Source organism: Mycteria americana, chromosome 7 (genome assembly GCF_035582795.1).
Source record: "Mycteria americana isolate JAX WOST 10 ecotype Jacksonville Zoo and Gardens chromosome 7, USCA_MyAme_1.0, whole genome shotgun sequence".
NCBI classification, from domain to species: domain Eukaryota; kingdom Metazoa; phylum Chordata; class Aves; order Ciconiiformes; family Ciconiidae; genus Mycteria; species Mycteria americana.
Genome location: NC_134371.1, coordinates 126,176 through 144,291, shown reverse-complemented (window position 1 = coordinate 144,291; position 18,116 = coordinate 126,176). Strand labels below are relative to the sequence as shown.

Here is an 18,116-nt window from a genome sequence, read left to right as displayed (position 1 = left end):
CAAGTTAAAATTCCATGAGGAAGAGACCCATTTCAAGGGCTAGTCAAGCTACATTGTTACTTGTGTTAAAATATGCTGACATTTTGCAGAATGGCTGAGTTATGATTATGAAAACAATTACTGGTATAATTTTTCCTCTACTAGATGAGGGTTTCCATGTTTCAAAGCCAAATAAAAACTTAATGGAGTTAGTACTAAGCTGTATGGCTAGTTAAGGTGTCTCCCAAGAAAGCCATTAATGTATCTGAGAGAACAGTTAAAGGTCAAAGCTGAGAGCAGAAAAGTCCCATCTGATTTGATGGAGCTGTTCAGTTACTCAGGTGGTTAAAAACCACACTGTTCTGGTTGTTTGGGGTTTCTTTTTGCTTTTCATGAGCTGTAAGTAGTCTTTGGCTATTGGTATTCTTTCTTGGAGTTCTAATGGTATGTTCTGTGGCATGTGTTAGAAATGAGCTTTTGAAATTATGAACTTAACATTTTTAATTCCAAAGAATGAGTTAGTAGTCTATCATTCTGGGTTGGTTTTTTTTTTTTACCCCCTACATAAAATAAAGATGTAAATGAAAAAAAAATGCTCTGAATTGTCACCATCTAAGGAACACCTTAGATTATATGCTTTTTAAATGCAAATGGAGTTCCAGTACTTGCGTTGCAATCTAAGCAGGGCTGTGATTTTTCTGAATAATGATGTTTTGAGTATAGTGCTTCAATTCAGTTACTGCTTTGAGTACCTACAGTTTAGAGCAGAAAATTGTTTGATGTATCAAGTGATACTATTACAAGGGATAAAAAGGGATCTTTCTTTTTCTGCAAATGCTGCCTGCAGTAATTATGAAGGAAATAGTGGCAGATAATGACATAAAGGGCATTTTATTAAAAATAAGCTGCCTAGAGTTTGGTATAGATGTCCTACCTTTTTGCTTTCCTGAGGCTGTGGGTAAACACTTGACCATAGTATGAGTCACAGAGGCTAGGACAGAATTGCTTTATAGGTTTTCTTTCTTTACTAGCTATATTTGTTAACCCAAAACATGCAGGTTTTCATCTTACTCGGCATCTCCCCTTATCTTCTTGTATTAATGTAACAAAACTTATGTGCTAAACCAAATTTTCAGGTTGGTATAGTCTCATGCTTTTACACTTTCAGTTCTTTCCAACTAAACTTAAAAAGAAGTAGCGTGCCTATCCTCTAGTACAAATACAGACAAGGGGAGCAAAACTAAGACTATTTAGCTGTCTTCAAAAGAGTATTTTACCATTTTCCATAGAGTATTTTGTGAGCATGCAGAACTCCAATATTTGTACTTGTTGGATAAAGTATACTTTTGTCACTACAGCTTTTAACTGGTAATCCCTCCTGCTTTCACACAACTTCAAATTTATCTGTTAAAAAAACCCCAACACAGCAAAAGAAAAACCCACACAGGAAAGGGCTAGTTACAACTGGGAGTTCAGATGCTATGTACTTCTAAATAGCTTGTAGCTATTTGGTTTGGACCTCATCTTTAGCATTTTTGCTAAATGATGACCAAGGAATCTTAGAGCAATTAAGTAGTGAAAACAAGTTAAAACAAACTAACTCTCCTACACAGATTACATCTTCTGCTTTACCAGCAAATGGTGAGAGCTTGTTGATTGTTTATTTTATCTCTAGGCTAAAAGTTTAGCACCCTCAGTAGCTTCCTGCCAAAATCCTCCTTCATTAGGAAATAGTGAAATATTTTCTTAAGTGTTTCTGGACTAGGACAGAGTATAGCTGTCAAAGACAGAACACTAAGTACTTTGGTTCTGTTTAGACTTTTAGCTAAAGGATGGATCTGAAACTTAGTACAGATAACAGCCAATCTCTGTCTGTCTTCAGCACGCTTTTATTGTGGTATTTTTACTGCTTTTCCATGTGTCCTTGAATACAAGGTGTGGCCTGATGAGTGTGGCAGAAAAGCACTTTCTTTTATTCTCTGCACACATGGAAGGAATAGTTTTCCTAATCAGGGTAGGTACAGTTACTTAAGCAGCTATTTAGTCTTTCTTGGCCAAAATAGCATCACCATTGTGTTTAAAAACAAGTTCACAGTGTACAGGGCTTATACATTAGGGATGATCTTTCTTTAGTCACCAAAAGATTCCATGTTGCTTATGTGAGTAGCTTCAGCAGGTACTTCCTCCACTGCCCTGTCCTATACTTAGGGCAAGCTAATAAGGGGATTGGCCCTAAACAGCTCCCTGGCAAATGACTATATACTCTGTAAATAATTACAGAACTAAAAGCTGGACACTTGCTAATGGTAGCTAGAGTAGGGTTAGCAAAGCTGAAGGGTTATACCGGTTGAATATTTTGGTTAGACTACTTCAGAGCTCTCTTTTTTTTTTTTTTAATTGCTCAAGAGTTTAGGGAAGCCAGATATGCATGACAACTTTTTATTTTTGTATCAAGTGCAACATTGCAAGTAACAGATAAAACTCAGTTTACTAGTCCCGTAGTATACAGAACTGAAAAATGCATTCTGCCATGCTGTAGGCACTGTGCGTAAGAACCTGGTCAAAACTTCAGTGCAATTGTGACTGGAAGAGCAAAGCAGTGCTATTACTGTTACATCTGTATGTGTCCCAGTGTCATTAATACATTTATGGTAAAGCAGAATGGCTACCACTCTAGTGTATGAGCAATCCCATGAACTAGATTTTACATCTAAAACAGCAAGCAAAGGAATCAATGCTAATCACCTTAATGAGGCAAGGTAACAAACCCAGTTTCAAGGAATATGTTGAGCCAATTGATCACAACAGAAGAAAATTTAAGCTGAAAATACCTGGTTTTATCTAGTAGGGAGAACTGGAAATTGGGCAGTTATAGGTGGCCCAAGGAATTCTGCTTCCTAGCTTTTGCTCAGTCTTCATCTGTAGCACTGCAGAGGCCTTCAGCCAAGAAGTTTTTCATCAAGCTACTAGCAAGTGTAACTGACCACCATCTACACCTTTCTAGCTGTTAGTTCTGGAACAAGTCCTTGCATCACCACTGTTTGAGACAGGCATTTCTACTGAAGGTAGGTATCAAGTTTCTTCTTGATGTTGTCAAAGGAATCCACTCCCATATAGTCAGCTTGGCCCTGTTCCCACCGTTCCTTGCGTTCTTCTGAAGATACAGTTGGTAATACTGGTGAGGGTGCTGATACTGATATGTGGGACACTGCCTCTGTAACCTCTGCCTAAAAGGAAAGGCAGAGTAAAAATATAGAAATACTTTGCATAACTAAGTGAGCAACAGGCCATAGAATGGGACAACGAAGTAGATGTTCTCATGCGCAGCAGCAAGCATTGCCAGCGGGCAGGGATTGTGCAGCTTTCCTAGCAAAATAACAAAGCAGAGTTACAGAGGTTAGCAGGGAGGGGAGGGAAAAAAAAAAAAAAGAAAAGTTTAAGTTCTTCATACCTCTCTACAGAAGCCACAAGAGAAAGCCAGAGTATAGACCAAGCCCGATAGCTGCAAATAGTTTGTTAGAAAGATGTAAGATTAACAAGAGAAAGCACATCTTAAGAGATCAGTAACTTTGGTCTTAGAAAGGTTGAGAACTTAAACTGGCCCATGTACTAAGCTAAGACTATAAAGTCTGCAGTCAGGTGCAAGCTACCAAACTCTGAGAGTCAGATGAGAGTTAGAAGTGTTACTTTGGCTTTGATAAGTATTGGGATTCATCACTGCCAGTTTACATAAGTATTCATTCTCTAGTTATCCTAGGCTTACCTAGATTTGTTTCACCATGCAAGATCTGTATGTACATATTGCATGGTGAACTGGGGTTCTTCTGCTCGAGAACCTTATTAACCTATTATTGCAACACATTAAGAGTTAGGGCCCTTCTCTATGTATTAAAGACATTACTACAGTATGACTTCTGGTGCACCATTAGCTACTTACATAGTTTTAGGCAAGCAGACAGCTACATTCAAGACCACTATAGCATGCTTCTCTTCTGTAGTATTATTTATTCCAAGCTTAAAACAACAAAATGAAAAAACCCTGCATCCCACAAACTAAACCACACCCATGCTTTGACGTGGACAGAGGGAAGAGAGATCAGTGGAATGGTAAAGAACCTGTCATCCATACTGAGGTAGTTTCTACAAGAATAGTAAAGCACATACCATGTTTACACCTGTAGTAGTTTCTTTAACAATTCCATGCTGTTCTAGTAATGGTAAAACATGAGCTGTATAGATCTCCCACCACATGTTGAGGAATTCTGGGTGAACTATTTTAGGGTCATCCATGTTGCCTTTTATGCTTTTTGTTCTGGAGTCATATGTATAGTTCCATGGCTTTGTGCTTCCCAGGAAATGCACCACTTTAGTATTTGCACCAAACCTGTTGGACAAAAAAAGTTAGAACCCAGAGTTTGTGCGGGTGTCTAGAAAACAAGTTTTGACTGGCAGACAAATTTTAACCTGAAGTTTCTGCAGGTGTCCAGAAAACAGAAATATGAATATATTTAGGAGGTTAAACACATCAAACTGCCAATGCCTACTGGGACTGAAAGCATTGCTATACAACAGAAAAAATGCAAACAGAATTCTACATTACACTAGTCGGGATACAGCCAAAAACCTAGTGGTCTGGGTTATTTAAGTACTTACAGCCAACTCAAGTCTTTAGGTAGAGTGATGTCCATAGCTCAGGAGAGAGCAGTCTCGAGCAGCCGTTGCAATCGGAACTGGTTTTAAAAGTGAAAAAGATTCTACTCCAAAGTCAGTGATCCAGATCATTAGGCATTACAAGCATTATGTAGAGAAGGGTCAGCGTTAGAGTTACCCTTTCAGTTTACAGCCCTGTAGAAAAGGATCATTGGAAGGCCCCGCTGCAGGAAGACTGTGTCCCTGCAAAATAATAGCTTTATATAACCTAGGTGTTTTGGAGGACTTCTGATCTTGGTGCAGCAGGGTCTTGCTAGACATCCAACCGTTATTTTCTAAATAACCTTAGTTTAGCAATGAGTGGGTTTTCTGGTGGCGGGTTTTTTTGCTTGTTTCTTTTTAAAACTATTTTAACTCCATTTTCAATACGGACTTCTAGCTTTGTCCCAAATGTTACCAGTATGTTCTTTTGCATTAAGAGTGTAGATGAGATGCACCCCTTTTGAAGTAAAAAACTTAACGCTGAAAGAGACGGCATTCATTCCATTCTTCTGTGGTTCCAGAACTACAGTTCAGCTTCAGCCAGTTTCGTGAACAAGCAATACCACTCTCTCTAGTAACAGAGACTGTCTCACCTCGTTCAGCTTGCACCACATGTTGGGATTTCTTCTCAACATAATAAGATTAAAATGGATAATAATGCCAAACTAGTTTGTCTAACATTTCGTTAATCTCACCCTGGTCATTTTGACCAGAACTCAGATGTTTAAGGAGTTTTACATGCGGAGACTATGCAGGTGTGTTTCAAAAACTTTAGAATATTCAAAACAAGGCAGTGTGCATTTGGGTGGGGGTTTTGTACTATTTTAAGATCCCTGACTGTTTCAATATTCATGTTCAATGTTTTGAACGCAACTGATCTTACTGCAGAATGAAAACCTATGCATGTGTGAAACAAGGTCAAGTATTTGCACTAATTGCAAGAGAAAAAAAAAATTGCCTTCAAGAGGTCAATTCCTTGGCTTTAACTTTAAACTCCATATGTCAAGATTTGGCATAAGAGGACTACCTTAGTTTTATTAGCTGTCACAGCACTACTTAACAGCCTGAGTTTCCTTCATCTTAGGCTGCTGCTGTTCTGAGGAAATCTGTCATTGTTTAAAAATCAAGGCTATTTAAGCTAGAGGATGCCTCAGAAGTGTTACGTTACGCTTGCTGCAAACAGAGAAGCGTACTCTTAGTATTCTGTCCACTTAAGACCTGTACAACAGTTGACAGATGCCAAGCTTCTACAATGTTTTCAGTATCTGCTTTCTAGATACCTTCTAGATCTGCAATACTTTCTTTTGACATTTAAGCTCAACTGTTAGGAAGCTTTATGTCCACACTGGCCTCAGCAACTAATCTGTCTTTCCCCGTCTCCCAGAAAAGTCCTTCATCAATGTTTTGAGGTTAGAGAGCATTTGTCATGAATTGGCATTTTCCTTTGGAAAAAGGATTACCGAGACTGCTGTGAAATCTAGTCTCGCTGTACAAAGCTGTGAAAAACTTAGCTATTGATGTCAGTAGGTTTAAATTTCACTTTATTCCAACTGCTGATTATCAGGAGTGTAGCTGCTGATCTAACCAAGGAAAATTGTTCCACCTATTGAGCAGGGCATTCTACTTAAAAGGGCTGCACTTCCAGCATTCTACTTTTTCAGGTCTGCTGAATTCAGTTAGGCAATTGATTCAATCAGTTAAATGGAATTTGTCAGGAGCCCCCAAATCCAATCAGTCTTTTGTGGCAACAAGGTCATTTGTAAATTTAAGGTCATGTGACTAACAACCAGCCAGCCATGGAAAGAGGACACACTTTACAATAGATGTTAGCTTATCAAACGCTATCCAACTACTTAGTCATTCTTAGGCTTGCATGTATTTCTTTAAATAAGTGTTCCACTTTTAGCATGACAGGATTTCAAATGGTATTCTGATCACAAGACATAGTTTGATCCTGAGCCAGCAACAGTCCTGCTTATGCTAGCTGCTGCTTTAGACACTAGTAACCTGATGTCATTCAGAGATCAGATTGTTTTTATGCAATTGGTACTCTCCCTCCACCCCCCCAACTTTTGCAGCTCCTAATGAGTTTGTGTAACATTTCAGCTTCCCCCTGTGTTTATTATAACACTTTGAGTGACCCTACCACTGACATATGGTTTACTCACATGCCCAATCTAATACTGCTGGCTAGGGAGGATACAGGTGTTTTCCTTACACAGGAAACATGCAATGGTATGGCAGTGGGCTGTAGTCTTTGCTCCATCTTGCTATTACTTAAGGAACTGTCTGAGATCTAGAAAGACTGTTGAGAGAGAATTCTAGCTTTATACAAGTCTTTGTTCACCATGTTTATTTGAATGGTATACATCAATTAGATGAACAGTAACTACTGGTTGTTAAATACCCTAAGTATTTAAGGTATTTGTACCTTGAGTGAGGAAAGGGCAAGTTTATCTAGGTGGGAACAATACCACCAGTGACATGCTGAAGTTCAGCTCAAGCTGATTCAAGAGCTACAGCCTTTGGTTAGAGCTGTAATAGACAGTACCCCACAGTGGAGTAGTGGTTCTTCCTTTTGCAAGTGACCTGTCAAATGTGCTTACTCTACATCAACTTCAGTGTTACCACCAGGGATGAGTGGTTTAAGCTACAGATACAGCTTTCTCTCTGCATTTATCATGAGATGATTCATTTAACTAGTACTAATTCAACTTTTTTTTTTTTGAGTGGAAACTATTATACCTTCTTCTAGTGACAATAATGCTCTCCCTTTAGAAAAACTGTGTAAGTTCACATTGTGCCTGTTCATTCTGTTACAAGAGATTGGTTTATATAAGCTTTGAAAGTCTCCTTAGAATTTTGAACTTACGCTTTAAATGCTGGAAGGTAGGAATATACAGAAGTGCTGCTCAAATTATAAATAAATGGTAGATGTTTGCTCATGTCTGTTGTTGCCCAGCTGCTGAAGAAGGTGTTTAATAACCCCTGATCTGCACCTGAAAGAGAGAGCATTAATAGGCTACAAGCATCAGGTAGCTGTTCTAGGATCTTTTTCAATCACTTCACACTTTGGTGACTGTGATTTGGTGAACAATTAAAAGTCAGTAATGCAGTTGTCATGTCCAGTAGGAGCTTGGCATAAAGCGCTAGAGTTCTATTTGTGAACGACCCTGTAAACCCTGCAGCCTTTGAAAATCCAAAAAATGCAGAGAATGAAGGAGGTAGTATGTGTAGGGTTACTTTTGCTAAAAGATAGCAAGCTGCTCACAAACCCTGCTGGTTTGTTTTAAACCTTAAGCTCAAGCTGTATAAGGCAGCAAAAAACAGGACTTGACAATTGAGTACTGTTCAGCTTCAGGAAAGCTGTAGTTCAGAAGACCAAGTGCCAGCAATTAGTTTTATTACTTATGCTTACAGATGCATGACCAACATCTCAACACCAAAGTTAGGGTATCAGTGGTCTGTTAGACCTGCAGCCCTGGATGCATCTACCTACACTGTGATATGATAGGGAAAGCACATTCAGTCTTAGTGACAACTCTAGTAAAACTTCATCAAATCCCTTAACAGGCAATAGGCATTCCTAGTTCTGTACTAAAAAGCTGCTGACTAACCCCTCAGTAAGGATAACAATCTAAATTATGGCTAGACCTACTGTGTTGGGAGGGGTCACCTCTTGGTTTGCAAGTAGAGGTTGTAACCAGGTCAAATGAGTCTGAAGTTGTTTGGTACGTCAATAGTAGAGTAGCTAAAAAAAAAAAGCCTCTGGCCCAAAGCAGACTAGTTTATAAGCAGCTACTGAGAAGTAAAAACTACTTATTTATATCCATTCATTCTTTATTGCCGTGAATAGGCTTAAAGACTAAGTGCTAATAGTTCCTCTTACGAAGGAGATGGAAGGGAGTCCCTCAACTTTCATTTGCTGTCTTCCCCTTCACTTGTAACTGCATTCACAAGTAGGATTGCTAAAGAGTAGGTAAATGGATAGCTTAGTTAGAAAAGAGACAATGTTTTACTTTAATCTTTAATTTTCTAAAGCACTCAGTCACTGCTGACTCAGGAAAGGGTTTTTTTTTGGCCTATGATTAGATTTAGGGCAGTACTAAGGTTTACACCCTCACTGCTGTTTGAGCAGAATTTGCTTTTTGCAGCTGAAGTATCTAGACACTGGGCATAAACTTAGATGTACAGACAGTACACTGACAAATATAAATTCTAAATTATCCTGTTACAGCTGTCAGCATACATGCAGATTGCAGAGTGAGAAATTGCCTAGAGACTCAGTCCAGTAATTTCAAACCTCTGACTTGCCTCTCAACCCATAAAGGAAGGAAAGCACTTTTGAAGAAGTTGTGCCCATCACAAGAGAACAGTCAGAGAAACCAGACAAATCCTCTGGTCTTTACTCAGCTATGTTTCATTTTAACTTCTAACTTAATGCTGTGTTAAGAATGCATATGTTAACAGTAAGATCATCTACAAGAAAAAAGTCTGGGATGCCCTCTCAAGAACAGATAGCTCATAACTGAAGGGGCAGCAACAGTATCTTTAACTTATTCTACAGGCCTTTCTCTCACTCAGATTGTTTTTACACACTCTGCTTTTTTTCAGATTGCATGCGTTTGTGCCAAAGCAGCCACTGAAAGCAGCATTTAGCTGTCCTAGTTCAGACTTCAACGGTGGTCTTGTTGTATAAACTGGACCTTAGACATAAGGTGAAAGAATCAGGCGGTAGTTACATTAGTGGCGTATCTACAGATGCAGTCTTGCTGCATTATATCTTTATATGTAAAAGCAACTCTTTTAGATCCCAGGCTAAAGAGCCAGAGGATTGTCAAAGCAATAGCAACATTCCTAAGGTATCAGTACTACCAGATTTCTTTTAAAAGCAAATTTTTTCCCCCTCCACTACTTTTATATGGTATCTAGAATTACTGCGTGACATATTCCTCATTACCTAGAAAGGTAAAGTTCAAATAGACAAAATAGTTGTCTACTAAGTAGCCATCACTCTACCATTTCTGGACAACAGCATTACACAGGAGGCATCTGTCTGCTGTTACAAACATGAAATACTCTGGGAAGTCTTGCATTCCCTAGTTACTACTACTGCAGATGGGGTGAAAACTTTAGAGCTTGACTTCAATTATGCATAGCTCGGTAGCTTGTTGAGTTTGCATCCTTGTGTCCTCTTAAGGGCAGTGACCTTTCACAGGTGTTTCTCTTATACAAGTTTCCTAGGAACTTTTATTACTGTCTAGATCAATTTAAGTTTAATTCCCCTTTTTCCCCACTGAGTTCATGAGCTCAGCAGCAGCTTATGCAGGTAGTGTAAGTCTCCATGGTCTCACATCAGTTCTACCATTTAATAAAAACTGAATAACCTTTAAAGCTGAAGTACAAATTACAGTTCTAGAAATTTGGTACCTAAACCCACATTTGTTGCTGTTAAGAGCTGCAACAATTGCTTCATGTTGAGGACATTGAGGAAGTTTCACCATTGTGTGGCTTGAAAGCTAAAGTCAGAAAGTATATTGCGGAAGTAGTTCTATTCCTCTGAAGGGCAGGGGCCTTAGGTCTGCTAGCAGACAAGCACAAAGCTCAGAGGAGAAAATCACCAAGTCTCAGATGTTCCTGGAGCTACTCGACAGTCAGTTTGTACAAAGATGGGGGTTTGTTTTGGGGTTTTTTGTTTGTTGTTTTTTTTTTAATGCAACAATTCAGTACCATGCTACAGCTTTTGGCATAGCTGGTAATCAATTTACACCCAGCATTTGAGAGTACTCCCAGAGCTACCAGCTGCTGCCTTGTCAGTAGCGAGGTAGACAGACCCTTCATTACATTGCAGTACTCGTGTTCACTAGAGTTTATTCATATGGTAGCATTACGCATCCAACTGCGACTAATGTTCTTTAGGAGGCCACATATAGGAGTCCACGCAGCAACAGGGATTATTCTGCAGACTAGGAGCAACATCTAGAATTTTTGCTTTTTACAAAGTACTGAAAGGTAAGTCAACAGGCTGGCTAATTACCTTCTATTAAGAGTTCCATTTTATAGTCTTATTTACGTAATTTTCTGTAGCTTTTTCAGTTAGACTTTGTTTTTATCACAGTAGTTACATAATGAAGTTTAGTGACAGGAGACAGTGACGGTCATTCAGAAGCCTTTAACTATAGCAGTCTTCAAGCAACGTGTGTTTACTGCAATGGTAAGAGATTGGTAAGGAGACTTACAGGACAGCAGAACTCGGCTTCTCAAGCTTAAATGTGGCACAGTGGCCAATCCCAAGTGACCTATAGTGGGAAGCAGTCAAGGCTACATGCACTCGATACTGGGAAAAAGACGGTCACCACCCTATAATGACAGGAAGCTATCACATAGCATATGAAGATACAGTTGCATCTTCAAATGTTTGTTTCTCTGAAGCTGCACTCAAGTTGGTCAGTACTATTTTTTTCCACAGCAACTTGAGTTAGCATAGAACATTCAAGCCTTGAGTGTTAGGAATGCATGAAGCATAGTACTGCAGTTTCATTTGCTAATGCATGCACTGTGCTTGCTACATCTTAAGATTTCTTGTTACATGATTCTACATTGCTAATGCTTACAGCTACTACTTTGGAGGCCAAACTCTTAGGTTTTTTTATTTCATGAGTCTGAAAAAAGTTTTACTACATACTGTAATGATAGCCTCTATTGTGAGAAAGATCTAATTTTTGTGTAGTTACACTGAGTTCAGAATTCTATCACACAGAGTCCCCATGACATGTATGTAGTTACTGAGCCATCCCAAGCACTATTACCAATTTGGTGTAACTTATATTGAAATCAAATTAATACATACCATCAAAGCTGCCTTTCTCTGTGGCAAACTGTAACAGCTGATTGTATGTTTCAATCGAAGGTCGGTAAACAAAAACTCCAGAATTAAAACAGTCAGGCCAGCCTGGATCTGGTGCTGCAGACAGCTCTTCTCTCTCAAAAAGTTCATCAATATTTGACAAAACCTAGTTGTAAAGGGGGTAAAAAATTTTCTGGTTTTTAGGTTGAGAATTGGGGTATCATGTTTTAATGGATTTTCACATCTACCTTAAGACACAAAAGAAAGTTCTCATATCAATGCTCTTGTCTTATGAAAGACAATACTTCATGGAGATAGTCCCCACAGACTACATTACAATTAATTTAGATAAAAAAAGGCACATACATTTTTAGAGTTACTAGTCCAAATAGCCAAAAGACCTCTATTACCCCTTCCCTTAAAAAAAACCCCAAAGCGACCAACTCCCCCTCCCCCCCAAAAAATCCCAAACAACAAAACCAAAAACCACCGCCATACCAGGTCATTAAGGGGTACCACAAGACATGACCACTTACCATTGTGTCTGCATCCATGAAAACGCATTTTGAAAACTGCGTCAGTTCCCAGCAGTGAAGCTTTGTTAGTGTGACACCCAGCTCAGGTCTTTTCATTAATGCCAAGTGTGCTGAATCCCCACTATCCAAGACATTTACCAGTATGACTTCATCAAAGACTTTTTCCAGCACTCTCCTGGGGAAAGAGTCAATTGCCGAGATTTAGTTCCATTGTTATTCCAGCACCAGACCACATGACAGATTCCATAAAGAGAAGTGGAATAACGGGGAACCTGGCAGTATTCCTTATGCCATCAGTACGAGTTGACTGCGTGTGGTGGAATGCACAAGTCCACCTGTCTGCCTCAAGGCTTCTCGTCTGTAATGGGCACATTTTGGGGAACAGAAGTTTGTTTGGGGTTATTTTCTTCCGCAAACAGGGCTTTAGTTGGCATTGCTACCAAGTCCAGAAGATCATGGCTACGTAGTACAAACTTTCCACACAGCTTTTTTTCAGCCAGACTCTGATTTCTGGCAAGTTAACAGTCTACTTTGAGCAGGCAATTAAGAAGTGGGAAGCTGTTGAGTAGCTTGAGCAGGACAGTAGCTGAATCCTAAATAGTTGAAACAGAAGTTTGTGCAATAGTTATGACAACACTGTTCTGGATTTGTGACTGTTAGGGACATCTGACTAGACCCAGTTGCTAAAACTTTATGGGATAAAGTTTTAAAGACTCACTTAATCATGGCTGTGGGTACAGCAGTGTTTTGGCCCATTATCGCGTTCACCATGATCATGTTCAGTAAGGTGGCACTTAAACTTTCAGACAGTGTAGTGAAATTTTGTGGCAGATACCCAACCTTTGCTTTACCATCAGTAAAGCATTATCATTAGTTCAAGAGAGGTTAAGGAGTTCATGCTGCTTAAAATACAAAGCATCTGTGAAGTCTCAGTATTCTACAGTGTATCTTGAATGCTCAGCAATTATCAGTACAATTTGAGCCACAGAGCTTGTAAATGAGTTTTAGAAGTCTGCCTTGCAAGGCTGTCTTTATACAGACAGTTTGGTACAGACAGTTGCTTCTGAACTCAAGGCATACCTCGTTAGTGGATACAGAGTGAGAAATGCAAGTTCCAGTTACACCACTAGGTAGGTAGGTATCGGTGGTCTAAAGGCATAGTACTAGCTGGCTTGCTTACACTAGCACATAAGCACATTTATGATTCATCTTAAAAGAGCACACTCACCTAAATAGGCTAGAATGGATGTTCCTATATGTAACATCTTTATATTGATAAGGCTGTTTAGCTGCCAAGAGACTCCAGGGGGAGTCACTCCATTTATTATTTGAGCCCCTTCTCTCCTGTCTCTATAAACTGAGAGATCTTTCCAGAGGAACTTTCCCATGTAGAGAATCTTGACCTATCATCTGTAGTTCATGTAGCTATTAAGTTAATTGGTTTTTTACCCTCCTCTTACATGTGGAAAGAGCACCCAGTCCGCTCCATACTGAGACTATTCTAGAGAGGCTGTAGGAAGCAGTTGCCTGTTAATTTCATTTGTTGCACTGTGGTGACCTCACTAGATGCCTCTGTTGATCTGCTGATTTGACATACTTGGTGCTACTTTAGCTCTGCTCATTTTCTTCTCTCATGACAAAATGTGATTTGAAGTGTCTGCTAGATTTCAAGAGAGCTTGCGTTACATTATGTCAATCTGGAATGCTTCTGCAAGACAAATAAATACCAATCCCCTACTCCCACCTCCACATGCATACACACAGCACTAATGAATGGACAGGCAATATCGTATTATTGGACAGTTCTAAATAGGACTATGAAAGAGCAAAGATCCAGTTGAAATATCAGTATCAAGTCACAGTTTAGTGCTCTAACTACAGAGTATTTGTTAACTCATCATATGGAAGAAAAAAAAAACTAAAACAGTTTCATGTTTGAAGAACTTACAGAATTCCAGATAGCGCAAGTTGAATTCTGCTAAGCTTAGCTGTTAAGCTTCCAGAGTTTTAGAAGGTTACTATTAAGGAATTTAACTTCTGTTTCTCAACCTTCCCATCAGCAGGAACTGTGGCAGTTTGAAGTATGTAAGTGACCTTACCTCATAAGATCTGAGACCTGAGGAGTTATGAGTGCAGTCAGCTTCCTTGTTGTTCTGTGCTGTTGCAAGGATGAACCAAGTACCAGTGCTCCTTTCACATAGGAGTCATTTGTGGCTAGAGTCACAAAAGACTGGTCTGGAAGAAATGAACTTGGTCAAGTTAGCATGATCCACTACTTTATTCTGAGACAGATATACTAGAAACCTAGTAGTGTTAGGTAATCATGCTGTGAGACCTCTAAGATGTGCTCCTTCATCTGCGTATTGGGCCTACCTACATGGCTGAATGAAGCACATTATATGTGCATAGCTATACTTGCTATTAGTAACTTGACACATGGCAAAACGCAGTAAAAAAAACCAAAACCAAGACTGTTGCAAGAGAAAACCAGTTCCAGTTTGCCCACAGGTTAAGTCATGCCAAATGTTAGAGACAATCCAAAAGGTCTGAAGAGCCTTATTTTGGCCATTAATATACTATTTTTAAGCTAAAAGTATTGGGAGTCAGTGAGCTTGCATTGGTCTAACGTTAGTAACTGTAGAGTTACTCTAGGTTCAGCCCTGAACCCTGAAGCTAGGGCAGCTTAAAACTTGTTTCATTTTCAAATGAAAGTAAGCATTGAAATAGATCTTGGACAACAGTATTAAGTTTTGCTAGCTCAGGATTTTGCAGATGAGTGGTTCTGCAACCCATGGTTGCAGCTCTATCACAAGAATGCAAGATTTAAATGGGAAGTAACCAGTAATATGATAAGCAATTTAAGACTTGCAGCAACAGTTTTTGCTCTTCAAGCAGAAAGAGGTAAGGTTGGATTGTTACTATAAAGTATAAGCTTCTGCTCCAGCTGTATCTTAAAAATAGATTAAGATGGATCACTGCTGTATACTGCTTATTGAGGCCATATAATACAAGCTTTGCATTCTTTCAATTGTCATGTTGTTTTAAACGGCCAGGGTGGGACTGACAAAAGCAAATTAGTAACTTCTAAACTTCTTCAGTTCACTGTTAACTATCATCACGTAGTACTCCTTTCCAAGCTACAGCGCTTTATGAAGAAGTGTGCTCTTTTCTACCAAACTATTTTTGACACCATCAACAAAATAGTTTCTTCCTAAGAATTTCAAGAGCAGATTTTCACATTCAGATTTATTTTAGCAACTGTGATTTCTTTTGTTTACAGAAGTTGTTAACTAGGTTAGATCAGGATTGAGAGTGAGGGTTCTGGGCACTTAGAGGCTTACTATCAAGTCTGGTAGTAAGATTAAAATAGTGACTGCTCTACTTTCAGAGAGCTTGTTGTTTGGTACAACTTCTCAGCCCATGAGCACCCCCGGTCCCGCGGCCGCATCGGGGCACCATGAGACAGTCATCATCAATATCTTTTTAACTTAATACCATCTTAACAGTTGGCAACAGAAAGTCATGTACCATAATTGTCTGTAAGCTCTGCAAACCTGGTTTGCAAGCCCTACAGACCAGCCACAAAACCTTCTATTTTGCTTAGCAGCAAAACCAACTAGTCCCAAGGGATTTAGATTATAGTGGTCAATTACAAAGTTCAAAAAAGCTTCTACAATGCCAGGAATATTTTTTTTTTCAATTCACTTTAGCTACCAATTTGTAATAGCTCATATAATTCAGCAAGTCTACAGAGCAATTTTGTGTTTCTTTAAAGCTTTACAAATGGCAAGCGTGTAGCATTTTAAGTAGTGGGAACACCCTCCTAATAGGGCAGCATTTTTGATTACTTAATATACGTGTTACTCTTCAACTACTCAATAAATAGAAGTCTGCCACTCTATGCTGACAGACAGCTCACTAAAAAAATCCAGTGTAGACAAAGTGGGATTGTACCCAACATTCATCTGAATGTTGGGGTCCTTTTTTTCAGCAGTATAAGACTAATTCTTAAAGTGACCTTGCCACTGAAAGACTAGTCTTTTTCATTGAACTGTTAGCAGGTATACTTCTACCATGTCTCCTCATCTTACTGAAACTGAGTATTCACATGCAGAGGTCTTAGAGAAATAAAGTCAATTTAATGATGGAGTAAAGGCTAAGAAGCCCCCCTATTCCATCCCAACTGCAGTAGGAAACTTTACGACTGCTTGACAGGAGGAGGATACTGGCAACTTGTAGAGCATCCAAGTGAGTACAGCTTTCCAATGTTTTGAATAAACTATGTTCTGCTTCATACCTTCTCTATAGTACATTCACAGGCATATTCAGACATGTTATATCTGAGTCCATACTACAATTTGGGCAAGACCAGCTGCTGCTTAATACAGAAGTTACATCTGCAAGAGACTAGTCCATTCTACCTAAACCAGAAGTACTTCAGTCGTGTGGGTCTCCCTTCCCATCCTCTCCCCCTTCTCCATTCTCTGTAAACGCTTCCTCCACAGTAGCGTATGTTCGCACAGCAGTCACTGTTATGCCTGAAACATACTGAACTATTAGTAATAGTGTGGCTGCAAAACCACAGAGAACGTGAGATGGTTGCACAGCTTCATAATTGATTTATCCAGGTAAAACCAAGCTACTTCAGAGACATCTTTGGCTGCCCAGTTCATAGGCTATAGTATCTGTACGCAAGAGTCTTTGCACTAGCTCTTACACACCTAAGAGCATCCTGGAAGCCTGAGCTAGGAGCAATCTTTCATTTGACAGCATGCAGGAAGGGGACTAGAGTGCTTGCCCCAGACGTTTTAAAACTTCCCGGAAGCATTTTCATAGGCATAGCCAGAGCTCAGAGGTGTTTGCCTATTGCCCTGTTCTTTGAGTTCGGTACCAGTACACCTGATCTTTTCTGGAGTACAGGATTCCTAAGGAGACAGGAGCATCTAATCAGGACGTGCATCGGGGGGCAGAGCACCAGACTTCCTGCACCCTTCCAGATCTGAAAGGGGAACTGCCTCCGCTGACAGCGTCAGGTAAGAGAGGAATCGGGAACAAAAAAAGTCCGGAAGAAAAAGAGCCAGGCGTACTCGGAGCGGCGGCACGGAGTTGCTCGTTGTAAAGCAGCGGAGCGCACGGAAGCTACGCGCTCTCCTTGGCGTTTCAGGAGAGGGCTAGGCTTTCTCCCGTGGGCCGCTGCGGCCCCACAGCGGCCTCTCGGACCCTCCTGCCCCCCGCCACGCTGGCCGCATCCCTCCCGTTAGGGGCAGAGCCCCGGGCCAGGTACCGAGGCAGGCGGTGCGGAGCAAGGCCGAACCGCGAGCGCCCTCTTCAACCGCGCGGAGGTGCCGGCCGGGCCGCCTCCCAGCCCCCCCCCCCCGCCGGCAGCCCCCGCCCCCACCGGCTGCGGCACCGGCTCGCCGCGTCCTCGCGGCGGCAGCCCGCCCCCGGCAGCCGCCGCTGGCAGGCACCGCCGCCTAAAAATAGGCGCCGCGGCGGCCCGCCCTGCTCCCGCGCCGCGGCTGGGCCGGGGCGCGACCGGGGAGCGCGTGGCGGCCCCGCCGGTGCGGCCCGCGCCGCCGGCGGCCGCCGCGAGTCGCGGCGCGCGTGTTGGGCGTCCGCGGGGAGGTGTGGCCGCGCTCACTGACCTGCCATGGCGCCCGCTCGGCGGAACGGCTGGCGCTGAGACGGCGGCCGCGCTCCCGGGGCCGTGCCGAGGCCGCCCCTTATATAGGGGCGGGGCCAGGCGCGACACGTCTTTGGCCGGAGGCGGAGGCCCCGCCCTAAGGAGTCCCCGCGTCGCCGCGGGGTGGGGCCTCCGCCATGGCCTCCCGCGGCGCTGGCACGTCATCGTTTCTTCGGCCGCGGGCGGGGGCGCGGGGCGGCGGTCCGGGGCCCCGCCGTGAGGGCCGCCGGCCCCGCCGGTGCCGCCCTGGCTAAGCGGAGCTAGAGGCGGGGGGGGAGCCCGCGTCAGGATGCTGCGGCTCAGGCTGGCAGCGCCGGTGGCACAGGGAGAGCGTCGCTCCTGCGGTCGCCGAGCCCTGCAGGAGGAAGGAGTCCTACCA

At 41.6% G+C, this 18,116-nt stretch overlaps 1 protein-coding gene across 1 annotated transcript; it reads right to left on the bottom strand.

The window, feature by feature from the left end:
- Window positions 1-2,404: 2,404 nt before the first annotated feature.
- On the bottom strand, window positions 2,405-17,796 carry GYG1 (glycogenin 1). The gene is made up of 7 exons (XM_075506670.1): window positions 17,700-17,796; window positions 14,154-14,289; window positions 12,055-12,229; window positions 11,522-11,684; window positions 7,544-7,670; window positions 4,144-4,363; window positions 2,405-3,206 (listed from the first exon to the last, which is right to left on the bottom strand). Exons 1-7 carry the CDS (start codon window positions 17,704-17,706, stop codon window positions 3,036-3,038), a joined length of 999 nt encoding a protein of 332 aa, XP_075362785.1. The 5' UTR covers window positions 17,707-17,796; the 3' UTR covers window positions 2,405-3,035.
- Window positions 17,797-18,116: the final 320 nt, after the last annotated feature.

Bases quoted from the DNA above. Each gene is read 5' to 3' on its own strand.
- GYG1 (XM_075506670.1), bottom strand. The intron at 7,671-11,521 runs GTATGTATTAAT...TCTCTCTTTCAG, and splicing joins AGAGAAAGGCAGCTTTGATG to GTGCAGATCAGGGGTTATTA. The intron at 3,207-4,143 runs GTATGTGCTTTA...CTTTCCTTTTAG, and splicing joins CTACTACAGGTGTAAACATG to GCAGAGGTTACAGAGGCAGT.